General features: G+C 40.8%; 1 protein-coding gene across 2 annotated transcripts in view; it reads left to right on the top strand.

Moving 5' to 3' along the window:
* The window catches only part of Stim1 (stromal interaction molecule 1), a 182,283-nt gene that overhangs the window by 147,201 nt on the left and 15,119 nt on the right, over positions 1-19,963 (top strand). For both annotated transcript variants that reach the window (XM_052156123.1, XM_052156124.1), the window contains exons 4-7: positions 1,891-2,002; positions 5,385-5,500; positions 11,020-11,197; positions 17,797-17,974. In XM_052156123.1, coding sequence (XP_052012083.1) covers positions 1,891-2,002; positions 5,385-5,500; positions 11,020-11,197; positions 17,797-17,974 — 584 coding nt within the window. The remainder of the gene's footprint in view (positions 1-1,890; positions 2,003-5,384; positions 5,501-11,019; positions 11,198-17,796; positions 17,975-19,963) is intronic.

Here is a 19,963-nt window from a genome sequence, read left to right as displayed (position 1 = left end):
TGTTGATAGTAAGTTCTAAGCAGTGTTTCATTCTGTAAGCTCATTATAAGTTCAAAGCAACAATTCCTCATGGCCTTTCATTATCATGGTTTACACCTGTGGTCTCATCCTTGGACCTGACCTAGAATGAATGTTTTTCCTTGATCACAAATCTGTCCCAAGCTTATTTCTCTTCTTAGTGTAATTTATGAAAGCTCATTGTATTTCTTATTATGTAACCTTTCCTTACTATTCTATGAAGAGGGTGCACATTCTCTTCTTGATTCTAACTTTATCTTTCTGGCAAAACAACTAAAACCATCTCTTTAAATTTTCTTTCTAAAATTATTTGAATCAAATCAGGAATTCTATAGAGTCACTAATTCATCTAAACAGCATTAATTCATGAAAGTTCATCTTCATTTTGATCCATGGGAAATATGCCCAAAAGGGTGGCTGATGCCCAGGAACCATTAGACTATGTAATAATGGCAGGAAGGGCATATCAACAGCAAGAAGCAATATGGGAAGAAGTCTCTGGGGCTATGCCTCTCCAGAGTACACGTATCACAGCCATGCAAAATTGTGGGCCATCTCCAGGAAACTCACTTGCTTGCCATAGCCTTTCCTAAGTTGCTTCTGTTAATGAATTATTTTAGATAAACTATTACTATCCTTTGTTTTATTTTCCTGTATTCAGGGATTGAACCGTGGTCCTCTGCAAGAACAAGTGCTCTTAACTGCTGAGCCATCTCTCCAGTCCTTCATCCATTTCTTTAATCCATGCTTCACTGATGCTATTAGGTTTTTGTACTGGAAACCAACTTCTAGAATGCTTGGCATTATGTAGGCCACAATGAAAGTTTGGTTAAATTGCATGGGTGGTTCTCAGTACTGATTATATTTATAATAATTAAAAAAATCATTATCTTGGCCTGAGATGTATTCAGGTTCTTACCTAGATTATTGAGTTTAATCCATAACAACAAATAAATTGAGTGTGGTTTCACCTACCCCAGTAATCTCAGCATTTGAGAGGTGAGGGAAGAGGATCAGAAGTTCACAGTCATCCTTAGCTACATTTTGAGTGCCAGGACAACCTGGGATATGTCAGTCCTTATCTAAAAATACATACACTATTTTGGGTTTTTCGTTTTGTTTTGTTTTGTTTTGAGATAGAGTGAGCTTCAATCTCAGTATGTAGCTAAGTTGCCCTTGAATTCATATTCTTTCTTTTTCAATATCTCCAATACTAGGATTATAAGTATGTTCACTATGCTCAAGTTTAAAACTATTTTAAATAAAATGTATTGATACATAAAGAAGATACCGCTATATTATTTTATTTTATTTATGAGGCAGGGTCTATCTATATAATCTCAACAGGTCTCCTATTCACTCTCTAGCCCATACTGGCTTGAAATGCAGTCCTTTTGCCTCAGCTTCCTGTGAGCTGTGAGTATAGTCACAAGGCACTATGTTCCATAATATATTTATTTTAAATATAAAGTTGGTGAGTTTTTGTAGATGTTATAACTTACATAATCACCACATTCAAGATACAGAATATCTCTTTCTTCTCAAATTATTGCTTTTTACTCTATCTTGGTCAGTTCTGGCTGAAACCAACCATTGTAAGTTTTATTGTATTTAAAGCTTCATATAAGTGGATTCATATAGGGTTCACTCCTTTCATACTTATTATGTTATGGACCTGGGAATGTTAAGAACACAAACATGGCAAGTGCATGGTCACTGTGCCTACATCAGCAAGTGTAAGTTAAGGCACACTGCTTGAGAGTATCACACTTCATCACTGTCATCTTTCAGATTCAAAAGGAATACAGGGGGGAAAAGGATAACTAAATCAAAGAAAGTTTTGGAGTAATGGTTTTCTTTGTCTTTCTACAGTGTACAACTGGACTGTGGATGAGGTGATACAGTGGCTGATTACGTATGTGGAACTGCCACAGTATGAGGAGACCTTCCGGAAGTTGCAGCTTACTGGCCATGCCATGCCAAGGTTAGAAACTGAGCCAGATTTTTCTCTTGAGTGTGTAGGGAACAGTCAGGAAGTGGGTCTGCCTTCAGGTTGCTCTGGACAATTCAGTAAGGCTTCATCCTCAGCAGAGTCTGTAACCAGCTGCTCTTCTCATATCTAGTGTGTGTTTGCTATAAAGCATGAAGACCACTTTGTTTTGTTCTCTTATGTAATAGTTTTTATCACTCCTGGGAATCATATCAATGGCATCCATTTGTTGACTGCTTAGTACATAGCAGGAATGCTCAGTGGGTAAAGGACTTGTCTCTAAGCTTATGACTTGGGTTCAATTCTTGGAACCCACATGACGGAAGGGGAAAACGGACTTCCACAATTGATCTGTACACATGCACCATATAACACCCCCCCACACACTATAATGTGTACACATGCACCATATGACACACATACCCCACACACTATAATCTGTACACATGCACCATATAACGCGCCCCCCAGACACACTATAATCTGTACACATGCACCATATAACACGCCCCCCACACACACTATAATCTGTACACATGCACCATATAACACGCCCCCCACACACTATAATCTGTACACATGCACCATATAACACCCCCCCACACACAATTATAATCTGTACACATGCACCATATAACATGCCCCCCCACACACTATAATTTGTACACATGCACCATATAACATGCCCCCCCACACATTATAATCTGTACACATGCACCATATAACATGCCCCCCACACACTATAAGTAAATAGTGTATTTTTTAGAAAATTTAAAAAGATAAGTGATTTATTAAGTCTATTATGAGGATGCAGTGATCAATGAGGGTTGTCTTAGGTACTCTATTGCTGCAGTGAAACACCATGACTAAAAAAGCAAGTTGGAGAAGAAAGGATCTATTTAGCTTACACCTTCACATTATTGTTATCACCAAAGGAAGTCAGGACAGGAACTGAAACAGGGATGGAGACAGGAGAAGAGGCCATGGACGGGTGCTGCTTACTGGCCTGCTTCCCCTGGCTTGCCCAGCCTTCTTTATAGAACCTAAGACGACCAGCCCAGGGATGGCACCACCCACAATGGGCTTGGCCATTCTGAACTGATCACTAATTGAGAAAATGTCTTACAGCTGGATCTCATGGAGGCTTTTCCTCAACTGAGGCTCCTTCTTCTCTGACAACTCCAGCTTGTGTCAAGTTGACCCAAAACCAGTCAGTACACATGTGAAATATCAGAACACTATTAAATAGTGTTAGTAAATACTGGTGTCACTGGTGTCACTGAAAATTATCTCATAAGATGGATGGTGATAACACAAAATCCATTTTGCAGAAGTAACCTAAGTAGTTTAAGAATTCCCAGGCTTTCAGAAAGCATCCCATTTTAAGTAAATTACACAGAAGACCAGATGTGGTTTGCGAATGTCATTAATCCTAATACCCCCAAGAGGCAGAAGACAGTGGATCTTTGTGATTTGGAGGGCAGCCTAGTTGACATAGTGACTTCCAAGACAGCCAGGGATACATAGACACCTTGTGACAAAAAAAATAAAATGAAAAATTTACATAAAAGGGAATTGAGGGCCGCTGGGGAGAATCCAAGCAGCTTATGATTAGACAAGTCAGAATGCTTAGGACAGAGGCCGGATCTCCTGACCAGATGGTCACAGTGCCTTATTACCTCTCTCGTTAGGTGCCCTTGGTTGCCTTCCAAGTTCAGAGCAGGCATAGCTGCCACTCCTCATGCTCATACAGAAGTAAAAACAACACTGGGATTCCACGAGCTTTTCTCCTAGCTGAGGGAATAAAGCTATGTATCAGAAAAGACAAACAATGGTTCAGGGTAGTATGGTGTTAAATGTGCCCTTAGAGGACTCAGGCACATGCCTTCCATCTTTTTGTATCTTATATTCATTTCCTTTATAACTGCTGTGTTTTAGCAAAAAAACAAAAAACAAAAAACAAAAAAACAAAACAAAAACAAAACAAGAGGAAGTCCAATTTTTCTTCAGGCATTTTAATTTTTTTTTAAGTTTAAAGATTTATTTATTTTATTTATATAGTACACCATTGCTCCGAAGAGGGCATCAGATCCCATTATAGATGGTTGTGAACTCAGGATCTCTGGAAGAGCAGTCAGTGCTCTTAACTGCTGAGCCATCTCTCCAACCTGTCATTTTAATTTTTAATAAGTCAAAGTCTTATCAGCGTGATTAAAGATCATAAAACCTACATTAATCTTATTAAGAGTAAACTGTATTACAGTACTAAGATAGTTGCTAATAGGACTAACTCAATGTAGTCTATAAGCAAGTTTGTATATAATAACAATGGATTAGAATTAGAGCTGTTTAGAAGGCCCAAGAACAAGTGGGTCATTGAGCATGGTGTTCTGACCTGGACTTGACAAGAGAATACATTGTCTCATGAACAGAGGTGAGGACAAATATATAGAAGAATTCCTAGAAGCAGAAGCACAAGAGAAATCACCAGTGAGATGCTCAGCAAGTAAAACACCTATGTTTAAGCCCAAGAACCTTAAAACATAGGTATGTTGGTGTATATCTGTAATCCCAGAATTCACCATGAAATGAGAGGTAGAGACAGGATTTTTTGGAAGCCCATGAGCTAATTAGCCTGGAATATGTCTACTGGGAGATATAAGAGAAACACCCTTTCAACAATGTGGAAGTAGGGAATCAACTCCTAAAAGTTGTTCCCAGACAACCACATGTACCCTGTGGCACATGCATGCCTTCACTCATACCATATTATATATATATATATATATATATATATATATATATATATATATATATATATATATACATACATACATACACAGACAGACAGGCACAAAACAAGAATTAATAAATAAAAAGATTAAAATATGTAAATAGGTATGGGAATTGCCACAGATTGTTAGTCCTTTGAGGGTAGAGTCTTTAGGAGATTGTAGATATGGAGAGAGAAGGTGATCAAATTCTTGGTAAATACTCCCTGTCAAGAGATAACTTAATGGTGGTAGAAAGATGGCTCAGCAGCTAAGAAGAGTTGCTGCTCTTCTAGAGGACCTGGGTTCAATTCCCAGCACCCGTATGGGAGCTCAGCCACTTGTAACTCCAGTTCCAGAATATCCAATGCCTTCTTCTGGCCTCTGTGGGTGCTGCCTAGATCTAGTGTAGAGGCATACACACAGGCAAAACACTCATAAACAAAAATTAAATTAAAATAAAATAAAATAAGCTCACTTGTTTAGAGTCTGTTCTAGAGTACAGAGAAAAGCAATCACAAAAACGAATGTGTTCCTGGAAGAGATAATCTTTTCAAAGTACTTTTTGATGTCTAAAACATGACTCCTATTCTTTGTCTTAACAGGCTAGCTGTAACCAACACCACCATGACAGGGACTGTACTGAAGATGACAGATCGGAGCCACAGGCAGAAGCTGCAACTGAAGGCCCTGGACACAGTGCTGTTTGGGCCTCCTCTCTGTGAGTCTTGTGTAGAGGTCAACGGCTGTGCTGTGGAACCCAAAACCATTGAGAGTGGCTGGGCTGAATCCTGGGTCTCCAAGGCACTCCTACAAGACAGCATCTTCACTATCCACTGGTGTTGAGATGTGAAATAGCCTTATTTTAGCCTAGCCATATTTAAATATTTAATCTACTTATTTATTAAATATTTTAAGGATAGATCCAGTTTTTGTTATTGCTGTGCTGGATCCTATAGAAAGACCTAGATAAATCAATCATATTCTGCCCTAGAGGGATAACATGAGCATTCCAAGTGAGGGATGTAGCTCAAGTGATAAAATGCTTACCTAACCCTCATGAGGCCCTGGGTTCAACTTCTGCACAGCCAAACTAAAACCAGTGTCCTCTACTAGTATTTGCAGAGTCCTAGTACTCATACTAGTCTGTGTTCCAGATTAGGGACAGAGAAAACACCCTTTAGGAGAGGTGGCACATCATCCCTGCCTTTTAGAGGGGGCCTAGCATTATTCCACAAATTTACCAAGAGAAGACACTGTGGATGGAAGAAATGACCTAGAGTAGGAAGGCTAAAACAATAGGGTAATACATATAGGTCAAATGTTTCTTAGCTGTTCGCTGCCATTGCTAGGTTTTACAGAGGGAAGGGACTGATTGCTAAAAATTGCCCATGGCTGGCTGTGAAAGACTAACTGTGTTTTTAATATAGCAATGGACACTTGTTAAATAGCTCAGTCTCTGGAGTTCTAATTGGTGAAAATGGTTAGACTTGACATCCTTTTCTTATTTTAATGGAGCCAAGAGAGAACAAAAGAGACCACAGTTTCTAGCAGTGCATGGCCCTGTAGTTTTCAATCTTGTAAGGGAAACTAAGGGCTGAAGAGATGGCTCAGCAGTTAAGAGCACTGACTAATCTTCCAGAGGTCTTGAGTTCAGTTCCCAGCAACCACGTGGTGGCTCACAACCATCTAAAATGGGATCCTATACCCTCTTCTGGTGTGTCTGAAGACAGCGACAATATACTAACATACATGAAATTAATAAATAAATCTTTGAAAAAAAAAAAGGGAAGCTGAGTCAGGAGAATTTTGATGTGTCTGAAGACAGCGACAATATACTAACATACATGAAATTAATAAATAAATCTTTGAAAAAAAAAAGGGAAGCTGAGTCAGGAGAATTTTGAGTAGTTTCCTACCTGGACTGCATAGTAAAATCCTATGTATGTGAGGTTGGGGGTGTGTGGGGAAGACACTGGAGGCAAATCTGCCTTGAGGGCCTGTACCAATACTTGGGCATGTCTTAACTCTTCTTTGAGAAGCCCATGACCCTGTTCTTGGGTGTGTTTTACTTTTTTTCTGAGAGCCTCTTTCTTAACAGTTATGCTTATATCTATATTAAAATATCTTCATCAACCCCCCTGATCTGCTTTATAAAAGGAAAAAAACTACAGACAAAATCAAGTACTCTAGCTGGAACAATCAACTAACATAAGGCTCCATCTGTAGATCCAGATGATCAGAGCAGGAGAAGCCTTAATAGAGTTGGTTAAACTGGTACTGTAACAAGGACTTGAAGAGTATTTTTCTAGGCATATAATTTATATGCTGAGTGTGATCTAGAGTCCTCAGAGGTTAGAAAACTACTCCTGAGACAAACAGAAGTATCATAGCTAAGAATATCTCATGCTCTCTAGATTAGAATAGTTATAACAACCATAATAGTAGTTTCAGCTAGGCGTGGTGGTACACACCTTTAATCCCAGCACTCAGGAGGCAGAGGCAGGCAGATCTCTCTGAGTTTAGGCCATTGTGGTCTACTTATAGGTTCCAGGCCAGCCAGACTACACATCAGACCCTGTCTTTAAAAAACAACAACAATAACAACAACCACCACAAGAACAACAAAAACCAACTTTTTGGGTTCTTTTTTGACTTTTAAACTGTTTATTGGTTTATTTTAGTCACTTATCTTGTGTGTGTGTGTTTATGCACGTTCACTGGTGTGCACATGCATATGCCAGAAAAGGGGATTGGATCTTTCAGAGCTTACTGGCATTTGTGGGATACCTAGCTTGTTATGTGGGTGCTGTGATCCAAAGTCTGGTCCTCTTGATTGTATAGCAAGTGCTTTTAACTGCTGAATCATCTTTCCAGCTTCTAGTAATAGTTTCTAAATAATGAAAAATAAGATATGGCAGGATCTTCTGGAAGTGAGGTGTCCAGTTTTCGGAGGAACCGCCAGACTGATTTCTAGAGTGGTTGTACCAATTTGCAACCCCACCAGCAGTGGAGGAGTGTTCCTCTTTCTCCACACCCTCTCCAACACCTGCTATCTCCTGAATTTTTAATCTTAGCCATTCTGACTGGTGTAAGGTGAAATCTCAGGGTTGTTTTGATTTGCATTTCCCTAATGACTAATGAAGTTGAGCATTTTTTAAGATGCTTCTCCGCCATCCGAAGTTCTTCAGGTGAGAATTCTTTGTTTAACTCTGTACCTCATTTTTTAATAGGGTTGTTTGGTTTTCTGGAGTCTAACTTCTTGAGTTCTTTATATATATTGGATATTAGCCCTCTATCTGATGTAGGATTGGTGAAGATCTTTTTCCAATTTGTTGGTTGCCGATTTGTCCTCTTGATGCTGTCCTTTGCCTTACAGAAACTTTGTAATTTTATGAGGTCCCATTTGTCAATTCTCTATCTTATAGCATACGCTATTGGTATTCTGTACCACTCCTGGACATATACCCAGAGGATCCCCCACCATGTAATAAGGATACGTGCTCTACTATGTTCATAGCAGCCCTATTTATAATTGCCAGATGCTGGAAAGAACCCAGGTATCCCTCAACAGAAGAGTGGATGCAAAAAATGTGATATATCTACACAATGGAGTACTATTCAGCCATTAGAAACAATGAATTCATGAAATTCTTAGGCAAATGGATGGAGCTAGAGAACATCATACTAAGTGAGGTAACCCAGACTCAAAAGGTGAATCATGGTATGCACTCACTAATAAGTGGATATTAACCTAGAAAACTGGAATACCCAAAACATAATCCACACATCAAATGAGGTACAAGAAGAAAGGAGGAGTGGCCCCTTGTTCTGGAAAGACTCAGTGAAACAGTATTCGGCAAAACCAGAACGGGGAAGTGGGAAGGGGTGGGTGGGGGGACAGGGGGAGAGAAGGGGGCTTATGGGACTTTCGGTGAGTGGGGGGGCTAGAAAAGGGGAAATCATTTGAAATGTAAATAAAAAATATATCGAATAAAAAAAAAACAAAAAAAATAAGATATGAAAACTTGCAATTCCAGCTTTGCTGATGATAATGTAAAGTGGTACAGTTACTATGAAAAACAGACTGGTGATCCTGCAAAACTTAAACATAAGAGTTACCACAACCCAACAATTACATATATCAGGATACATCCAAAAAAATTAAAACAGGTACTCAAATGAGTACATTTATTCATATGTTCATAATAGCATATGTCTAAGACCAAGTGGCAAAATATCCTGAACGTTCATGAACAGATAAGTGAATAAACAAATTGCATTATATACGTGCAATGGAGTGTTTTCAGCCATAAAATAGGAGTTCTGATACATACTGTAGTATAGATACCTAAAAAAATCCATTATGCCAAATTACAGAAGCTAGTCATAGAAGGTCATATTCTGTGTTTCCATTTATATGAAACACCCAGAATAGGTAAATCCACAGACACATCTTAGAGTCAAAATACATATTTGTGGTGGGCAGGACCTGGAAAGAGGAGGAAGGAATGAGAAGAAAATATTTATTAGGTAGAAAAAGATTCTTTTTGAGGTAGGATCTTAACTCTGAAATCTAGGCCTGCCTTGAACTTGTGATAATCTTCCTGTCCCAGTCTCCTGAGTGCTGGGATTACAGATATAAATTAAGGACTCCACCCCTTCCCACACAAGATTTTGTTCAATAACTCAGTCTTGGTCTTGGATTCCTTACAGCTCTCTGCTGTCTCAGATTCCCAAGGGGATTATAGCCTTTCATTATCAGCACTAGGGATCAATCTAGGACCCTGCTCATGCTACCTTAGTAAGTGATATCTATACTTCATTTCATAATTTTATTTTGAGACAAAGTCTCACTAAGTTTCCTAGCCTAACTTTGAAATCATTCTTGTCTAGGGTGTCTAGCTGAGAAATGATGATGATGATACATTATTAATATATATTGGCTATTATATATTGATAAAATATGTTATTAATTATATTATATTATTACTATCCTCATTATTATTATTTTTCACTGGGAACTGAGCCCAAGTTTTTTTCATATGATAGGCAAATGGTCTTCTGCTGAGCTACACACATCCCCAGCTTTCCTTTTTCCCCATTTCCACCTCTTACAAAGTATCTGGCTTTCAGTATGTATCTAGAGATTACTACTATGTTTATCAGGCTGGCCTCAAATCACAGAGGTCCACCATTCCCTTCTTCCTGAGTGTTGGGATTAAAGATGTATGCTACCACACCCTGCCCTCTCCTATTTATTTATGGGCAATTTTACTTTGGAGCGATAGAATTGCTTTGGAACTAGTTGATATTGCTATATTTGGAATGTACTGTATGCCCCTGAATTGTTCATTTAAAAACAGTTAATTTGAATTATATGAATTTTGCCTCAAAATACTGCTTTGAAAAGGTTATTTTGTGTGTATGTATTTGTATCACATAATCATAGGTACCCACAAAGGCCAGAAGAGGGCATTGGATCCCCTGGACCTGGAGTGCCAGGTGGTTGTGTGCTGTTCAATGTGACTGCTGGGAACTGAAGCCCAGTCCTCTGCAAAAGCAGCCAGTGCCCTTAACTACTAAGCTACGTCTCTAGTCTCCCTTTTTTTAAAAACAAAAACAAAAACCTAAGAAGCAAAAGGAAGAAAATACAAATTGTATTTTTTCAAAATTTAAAACTTTTGTGTATCAAAGGACATGTCAAGAGAATAAAGAATAGCGGGGGTGGGGGGTGGGGGGGGGTGGCAGCGCACGCCTGTAATCCCAGCACTCTGGGAGGCAGGGGCAGGCGGATTTCTGAATTCGAGGCCAGCCTGGTCTACAGAGTGAGTTCCAGGACATCCAGGGCTATACAGAGAAACCCTGTCTCGAAAAAACCAAATCCAAACAACAACAACAACCAAACAACAACAACAACAAAAGAGTAGCTGGGCATGGTGACATATATCTTTAATCTTATCAGGTGGGAATGCACTGAGGTGGAGCTATTCTCTTTACTACATCTTAGGGAGGGATGAGAAATAAGCTTTCTGAATTGTTCTCAGGCATATTATCCAATCCAAACTAGTAGAGAGATAGGCTCTGACTTTATTATGATAGAATGTGCATGTGTGCTTAATTCCTTCTAAGTTGAAAGGTTTGCCTTTTGCAAGAGGAATCACTGAGAAGGAGATATAGTGAATTGCAAGGAAGTGGGCCCTGAGTGCCCCAACTCACTGTGCCCTCCCTGTCTGGCAGTGACTCGCCATAATCACCTGAAGGACTTCATGCTGGTGGTGTCTATTGTTATTGGTGTGGGTGGCTGCTGGTTTGCCTATATCCAGAACCGTTACTCTAAGGAGCACATGAAGAAAATGATGAAGGATCTGGAAGGGTTACACCGAGCTGAGCAGAGTCTGCATGACCTTCAGGAAAGGTAAGCCTTGCTTCTTTACCATGGCCCTGGTCCCCCAGCTCTTGAAGTCTCCTGTGGCACCCTGTTGGCATGGTTGTAAAGGCTATACCATCCTTTTAGAATTGTTCTGAGTTCCTAGCTTCCTGCCATCCACCTCAGTTGCCCTGGGTAGATACTTCTCTTGAGAGGAACTTGTATTCTATTTTATTAAAACCAACCAACCAACCAAAAACCCTACCTTTTTCTCTCTAAACCTGAAAGGGAGAGCTGCCAGAGGTCTTTAGCTTTCCTGGGGGGGGGGGGGGAGGGCTTGTTATACTCTTTGTACTGGGTCTCCTATGGCTTGATGGCTTCCTTTCTCTTGCAAATAGATGCAGATAGCTGTTTCCCTAGGCTCCCAAAGGAACCTAATAAGCCTAGCTTGTGGTGCCACCAAATCCTCGCACTTTGGAGGTGGAGGCAGATGGATCAAGAGTGCAAGGTTATTCTGGACTACTAACATGCTTGAGACTGGGTTACATAAGACTGTTTCAAAAAGAAACAAAAAGGGCTGAGAATATTGTTGCTATCAGTTGATAGAGTACATGCCCAGGATATGCCAAACTCCACATAAAACTGGACTTAGAGGTCTGCCTGAAAGATACTAAAGCAGGTAAAGGTGCAGCCAAAGTGACATGTGAGTTCAATACCAGAACCCACATGTTGGAAGAAGAGGACTGATTCCTGGAAGTTGTTCTTTAATCTCTATATGTATGCTGTAGCTCCCGTGTGTGTGTGTGTGTGTGTGTGTGTGTGTGTGTGTGTGTGTGTGTGTGTGTCTTTGTGCACAGACATACACATACACACACACTAGATGTAAAACTTTTTTTTTAAATTGGGCTTGGAGGCAGGAGGATTAGAAGTTCAGCACCATCTTTACTATATAGCAAATTTGAAGTCAGCCTGATCTTAAGACTCTGTCTCATAAAGAAGTAAAGAAATAGAGTAACCTCATAAAAATTTTTCATATTATTCCCTAGTTCTTTCTCATATTCTCTAAGTTCTTTTTCATATTCTCTAAGTTCTTTCTTATATACTCTTAAGTTCTTTCTCATATACTCTGTGAGACCAAGTCTGGTCTGGAATTCATGATGATCCTGTCTCAGCTTACCAAGTGTTGGAATTACAGAAGTTCACTAACATGCCAGAGATATTTAAAGGCCTATTTTTGAGTAGCCAACATTATTTTCTTTGGATGAGTGAGGAAAAGCTTCTTTTTTTTTTTTTTTGTGAGCAAGGTTTCTTTTTGTTTTGAAGTCTTTTATTTAAATTAATTTATCATTTATTATTATTATTATTATTATTATTATTAGTAGTAGTAGTAGTAGTAGTAGTAATAGTAGTAGTTAAATAATCCCTGGCTGGCCTGGATCTCACTTGTAGACCAGAATGACCTAGAACTCAGAGATCTGCCTGCTTAAGTCTCTCAAGTGCTTAGACTAAAGGCATACACCTGGCCCATGAGCTAGGTATCAAAATTGATAGAAACTATTATACCTGTCAAAGTTGGGGAAATGAAGGTTAGGAAGGTCACATTCAGCAATGAACAAGAACTTTTTTCAAAGATTTTTTTTTATGTGTTTGAGTCTTTTGCCTGCATGTCTGTATGTGTATTACACATGTGCCTGGTAAACACAGAAGCAGACATCAGATTCCCTGGAACTAGAGTTACAGCCACTTGTGAGCCACCCTATGGGTGTAGAACAGATCCTAGGTCCTCTGGTAGAGCAGACATACTAACTGCTGAGCCATTTTCCAACCCCTGAGCTATGAATTTTGACACTCTCCAGGAGCAGCAGCTTTACCGGGTTCATTTCTATGAGCTTGGCTTTTAGAGGGCAAGAGGAGTTTGATTTCTAAGCCGATTCATGGTTACTTTGCTGGGCCCTTGTTTTTGTACCCTTTGCCAACTAGGGGCTAACTGCTGCTGTCTGAACAATTCCCATACTTCATTTGTCTGAAAAACATTCACTGTTTTCATTCCAAAGACAAAAGAATCTAAGCAAGAGACATTCCAAGTTTGGGGATAAAACTTAAGCTCCCAGCCCTCCGTGCTCTCCAAATCCTCCTGAGCTTAATGACCACTGTAGCACCAAGCAACAGACAGACACCCCCTCTAGACTGCATATGCACACATGGCCTTCTCTGACAGAGTATAGAGGCCGTGTGCCACTTTGTCCTGCATATCTGTAGAAATAGACTGTAAGGTACTGTCACCACAAAGGTTTGTGTGAGTAAATGTAACACTGCATATACATTCCAACTAGGATCTCACTGGTTTCAAAATCATTCTTTGAGGCAGGCGAGAATTTTGTTTCCTTCTTACTATGAAGAAACAGGTGAAATGTCCCTAGTCACACAAGTGTTGGAGCCAGAGCCACGGACTTTCATTTGAGCTGCTTAATTTTCTACCTTATTGATTGATTGCTTTGGAGCAGGACAGTGCTTAATTGTACATTTATTTGCTCATTTCTCCACATAATATTATGTATTGATCTCTGTCCCCACTAGACTACAGAGATACAAGTAGGTACATTTTGTTGTAACAGAAAGGTGTGGTAATACTGGTTTTTTTTTTTTTCAAGAGAGGCTGTTTTGGAGACAACAGCGTTTCAGTGAAGTGGTACAGCTAGTGGTACAGCTTCTTGAAGTTGGGTCATGGGACAGTAGACATCAGCAAGACTCTCCTGAGATGGGGGAAATGGCACCTCTGATGTTTTTTTTAGCTATGCATGTATCGCCATCTGGTGTCCATTCTAAGGAAAAGCAACTCCTCCAATGACAAAATAGGTAGAAAATTGTTCTTGTTGTAGACTGCTGGTAGCCAGCCCACTGTTAGCACCTCCCTGGGCCACAGACAAGTCTGGTCTTGCTGTTTAATTTAAAAGTTGGGATTCTATATCTACCTTTTAGTCATCTTTATCTCTGTTGATTTTGAGACAAGGTCTCTTTTAGCCAAAGTTGACTTTGAACTCATCTTCCTGCCTCCACCTTCTGAGTGTTGGGGTTTATAGCAGTTAGTTACCAGGCCTGATTTTTTTTTTTCCAAGACAGGGTTTCTCTGTGTAGCCCTGGCTGTCCTAGAATTCACTCCATTAAAAAAAAAAAAAAAAAAAAAGAATTCACTCTGTAGACCAGCTGACCTCGAATTTAGAAACCTTCTGCCTCTGCCTCCCAAGTGCTAAAATTAAAGGCGTATGCCACCACTGCCCTGCTTTTTTTTCTTTTTCTTTTTTCTGATACTTTCTTTTTAATTAAATAGACAGTATACCCAGGGCGGCTTTTTATTCTATTGTCTATCTTTTCTCTTTTTACTACTTTGATGATAGTGATGGTAGTGTCACTAGTTAGCCTGGATCTTGGATGTAGACCAGGTTAGTCTTGAACTTGCATTAATCTTTGTGTTTCTACCTCTCAAGTGACTATAAGCACATGCACCACATCTGGCCTATCAATTACTTTTCTCTACCTCAATTCTAAATGCTATCTCTCTTTTCTTTTCCTTTCTTTCTTTTAAATGGTGCTTCATTGTATAGCCCTAGTTGGTCTGGAACTCACAGAGATCCACCCACCTCTACCTCCAGAATGCTGGAATTAAAGGTGTACACCACCATGCCCAGCCTTTTTATTTTCCTTTTTTTTTTTAAAGATTTATTTATTTATTTATCTATCTATTTATTTATTTATTTATTTATTTATTTATTTATTTATTTATTTATTTATTTAATGTAAGTAGCTATCTTCAGACACACCAGAAGAGGGCATCAGATCTCATTATGGATGGTTGGAGCTGTCATGTGGTTGCTGAGATTTGAATTCAGGACCTTCAGAAGAGCAGCCAGTACTTTTAACTGCTGAGCCATCTCTCCTTTAAAACTCCTAAGCCATCTCATCTTTTAAAAATATTTTATTACATACATTTGTGTGTGTGTGTGTGTGTGTCCACATGCGCGCGCATGTGTACGCTGGAGGAGGCAGGTATAAGCCATGGTGTGGATGTAGAGATCAGAAGATAACTTCTCTCATTCTACCATGTGGGGGCCTTGGTATTATTCAGTTGGTGCGCCTGGCAGCAAATACCTTTACCACTGAGCAACCTCACTGGCCTCTTCCTTCCTTCTTCCTTTTCTTTTCCTGTTCAGATCCCCCTTCCATCCTCATTTCTGACTTTCTGCCCTCTCCTTTCTCACCTCCCCCTTCCTTTTGACCAAACTCGGGGGACCTCACTCAGGCTAATCCAGAACTCTAAATCTCTTCTCTTTTTCATTATCCCCATGTCCTATTCCCTGATACCTTGATGGTTCCTACTAACTTAAGAAGACCAGGCAACAGCTCAGTTCTTTTCCATCTCAGGGCAATTAGTAAACTCTTTCCCTTGGGTCTTGTTTTAGCATTACTATTGCTGTGATAAAACACTGTGACTAACTGCAACTTTGGGAAGAAAGGGTTTATTTGGCTTACACTTCCACATTACTGTGCAACTTTGGGAGGAAAGGGTTTATTTGGCTCACACTTCCACATCACTGTTCATCAAAAGCGGTGAGGACAGAAACTTATCATACATGGCAGGAGCCTAGAGGTAGGAGCTGATGCAGAGGCCATGAACAGGTATTGCTTACCTGCTTGCTTTTCATAGCTTGCTTGGCCTGCTTTCTTCTTCTTCTTCTTCTTCTTCTTCTTCTTCTTCTTCTTCTTCTTCTTCTTCTTCTTCTTCTTCTTCTTCTTCTTCTTCTTCTTCTTCTTCTTCTTCTCTTCCCTTCCCCCTCCCCCTCTCCCTCCCCCTCTCCCTCTCCCTCTCCTCCTCCTCCTCTTCCTCCTCCTCCTCCTTCTTCTTCTCCTTCTCCTTCTCCTCCTCCTCCTCTTCCTCTTCCTCCTCCTCCTCCTCTTTTTCCTCTTCCTCTTCCTCTTCCTCTTCTTCTTCCTCTTCTTCCTCCTCTTCTTCCTTCTTCTCCCCTCCTTCTCTTCTTCTTCTTTTTCTTTTTTTTTTTTATTTGAAATGAGGTTCTTCCAAATAGCCCTGTTTGTCCTGTTTGTCCTGGACTCACTTGCAGACCAGGCTAGCCTCAGACTCACAGAGATCTGCCTACCTCTGCCTCCTGAGTTCTGGGATTAAAGGTATGTGCTACTACTACCCATTAGGAGGGCAGGTTTTTATTTATTTCTTGTATTTAGGGCTCAGCAAACGCCTTGATCTTTAGTAGGAACCTGATTAACTTGTTTAATAAACGAACAGATGGATAGATGGAAGAATGAATTAAAATGTACAGAAGAAAGGGAGGGAGGAGGGAGGCCACAGGTGATCTTTTACGATCTGCTCAGCACAGCTCCTTAGATATACATTTCAGTGTGTAGGCGTGTATGTTCTTGTGCTTGTAAGTCTAAGAGGTCCAGCCAAAAAATTCTTTTCTCATCTTCCATAAGTTTCCCCTGCTACCATCACCTAACCTGCACCTGAACCATTAGGTTTTGCTTTTTATCTATCTTTAAGGACTTTCTACATTTATTGAACCATCCATATAACTCCAATTTGAGAATAAGTATGTACTTTGAAGTCACAAAGATTTGAATTCTAGTCTTTTATTTTCCATCTTTGTTGTGTTTTATAAAGAGATAAGGAGGGCTGGAGAGATGGCTCAGCATTTAAGAGCACCAACAACTGTTCTTCCAAAGGTTATGAGTTCAAATCCCAGCAACCACATGATGCCTCACAACCATCCATAATGAGTTCTGATGCCCTCTTCTGGTGTGTCTGAAGACAGCTACGGTGTACTTACATATAATGAATAAATAAATAAATAAATAAATAAATAAATCTTTTAAAAAACTGTTTAAAAGAGATAAGGAATGTGTTTGGTGGATGTGTAGTCAGGTGTTGGGGAAGGGGGTGCCTCTGTGGGCCCATGCTGTGTCATCCCTTCCCCCTGAGGGACCAGCCACAGGACAGATAGAATAGAGTTTATTCAGGGCATGGGGAAGGGAGTTGAGGGAATAGGGACAGAGAAAGGCAGAGAGAGAGAGAGAGAGAGAGAGAGAGAGAGAGAGAGAGAGAGAGAGAGAGAGAGAGAGAGAGAGAAGAGTAGAGGAGTGGAGGCCGGCCTTGAGAATGTGGAGAGAGAGCAGGAAGGGAATGGGGAGAGAGGGGGACCAGGAGCAAGGGGGCAGAGCAAGAGAGTAAGGAGAGGAGGGGCAAGGCCTTTTATAACAAGTCAGGCACACCTGGCTGGTAACTGTGGGGAGGAGCCTAGACTAAATGCCAGCAGTCTTCATATTCACATCTGTCCCAGGCTGATGTTATTATCTGCTAAGAGAAAAAATGTGAATTACTTTGTAACCTGGCACGGTCTTGTTTACTAGTAGTAGAATAATGGCCAACATAAGATTTAAAGCTAGTGACTGTGGTTTCTGTTGGCCCTGACTAGCTCTGGGCTACACAGGCAACAGAGTAGACAGGCTACATGCTGAGAGCTGGTGGCTCCTATTTTCTTCCTTATTGCCATAACTTACAGCATGTTGGCTGGCACCTCTTTGCCTCATCTCCTCCAGCTCTCTACATTGTTCCCCAACCCCCACCCCACCCCCAGGCTGCACAAGGCCCAGGAGGAGCATCGAACAGTGGAAGTAGAGAAGGTCCACCTGGAGAAGAAGCTGCGTGACGAGATCAACCTTGCCAAGCAGGAAGCTCAGCGGCTGAAGGAGCTGAGGGAGGGTACTGAGAATGAGAGGAGTCGCCAAAAATATGCCGAGGAGGAGCTGGAGCAGGTAGGAGAGTCTGTACAGGATGTCTTGGGAGGTGCATAAAGGGCAGAGGGTCAGGGTCTGGCTGGGAAGCTTCATTTGTGAACGTTTTGAAATATGGTTCAAATCTTGCTTCAGGACTTACCAGTGAGGATAGTGGTAAAGCTATAAAAAAAAAAAAATGGTTGCCATGATTTTCAAAGAATGGCAGATAATGGGAGATAAGAGTGATTCTCTTCCCCCCTCCCTTTTTCATTGGGGTATTTATATGAAGTGAACAAATCCTAAGTATTGAGCTGGTAAGTTTTACATATGGATATGCCTGTGTAAGCTCAGGAAGCTCACTTTTGCCCCAAGAATAACTTTTGTCATAGCCTGTAAGCTAGTTTACATTAGTTTTACATGATTTTGAATTTTGTAAAAATGGCAATGGGGATGGAGAGAAGGCTTAGCAGTTAAGAGAATGTATGCTTCACCTCACACCAGTCAGAATGGCTAAGGTCAAAAACTCAGGAGACAGCAGGTGTTGGCAAGGATGTGGAGAAAGAGGAACACTCCTCCACTGCTGGTGGGATTACAAGATGGTGCAACCACTTTGGAAATCAGTCTGGCGGTTCCTCAGAAAACTGGGCATGACACTTCCTGAGGACCCTGTTATACCACTACTGGGCATATACCCAGAGGATTCTTCAGCATGCAATAAGGACACATGCTCCACTATGTTCATAGCAGCCCTCTTTGTAGTAGCCAGAAGCTGGAAAGAAGCCAGGTGTCCTTCAATGGAGGAATGGATACCAAAAATGTGGTATATTTACACAATGGAGTACTATTCAGCCATTAGAAACAATGAATTCATGAAATTCTTAGACAAATGGATGGAGCTGGAGAACATCATACTAAGTGAGGTAACCCAGTCTCAAAAGATCAATCATGGTATGCACTCACTGATAAGTGGATATTAGCCTAGACTCTGAATACCCAAGACATAATCCACATATTAAATGATGTCCAAAAAGAATGGAGGAGTGGCCCCTGGTTCTGGAAAGACTCAGTGTAATAGTATAGGGGAATTCCAGAACAGGGAAACGGGAAGGGGTAGATGGAGGAACAGGGGGAGGGAAGAGGGCTTATGGGACTTGCGGGGAGTGGGGACCCAGAAAAGGGGAAATCATTTGAAATGTAAATTAAAAATATATCAATAAAGAAAAAAAGAATGTATGCTTGCGCTACAGATGACCTGGGGAAGAATTCAATTAGAAGCTCTACTTCCCATTGACTAAGGGGCCAGTGTAGATAGAGGCAGAAATCACTAGGCAAGGGCCCCTAGATTGTGGCTCTGTGGTTCAGAGTACTCTTGATATAGACTGAGAAGCACTCAGAGCCTGATCTGGTATTTGCCATGCCATTTATGTGCATTGTCATTTGTGTCTTTGGACTCAGGTGTAGAAACAGAGATCAAGTGTCTCTGGAAAGCCTCCAGTGTTGCAGAAAGCTTGGTTCAGTTCAAGGAAGGCAGGGGGTGGGGGCACCACAGGCCAGAGAGTGGAGGTGCAGACTCAGCAGCAGGTATGCCTGCAGCTGGGTATAGACTCTGAAAGGTTGCTGGACATGAGCCTGGACAGCCAGCTTGCTGACTGTCAGCTGTGGGCCTTGCGGTAATCAAGATATAATACTGAGCTGGTCGAGGTACAGATGGGCAAATGAGGAGTCACAGCTCCTGCTCCAGCATGTGCCCACGTGATGAACCATGTCTTAGCTTGTTTTCCTTCTGGGGGAGTCTGGCAGCCAGGACCTTGTAAACTTCTGGTCAGGGTAGAGTTCCATCTTAAAGTGTTTCCCTAGCTCCTAGTTGCAGCTGCACTCTTGCTCATGAGAACTTGGGGTTCAGGAGTTTTAGGGAGTGCCAAGGTTCTCTCATTTTGACTACAGTTCAGTTCAGTTTTTGAAGCTATGTTCTGAAGAGTTAGGCTTAAATCCACCTCCACCCTGGGCCCACTGAGCTGGACCTTTCCT

This window comes from Apodemus sylvaticus, chromosome 1 (assembly GCF_947179515.1).
Source record: "Apodemus sylvaticus chromosome 1, mApoSyl1.1, whole genome shotgun sequence".
In the NCBI taxonomy this organism is placed as follows: domain Eukaryota; kingdom Metazoa; phylum Chordata; class Mammalia; order Rodentia; family Muridae; genus Apodemus; species Apodemus sylvaticus.
This window is presented reverse-complemented; position numbering and strand designations above follow the sequence as displayed.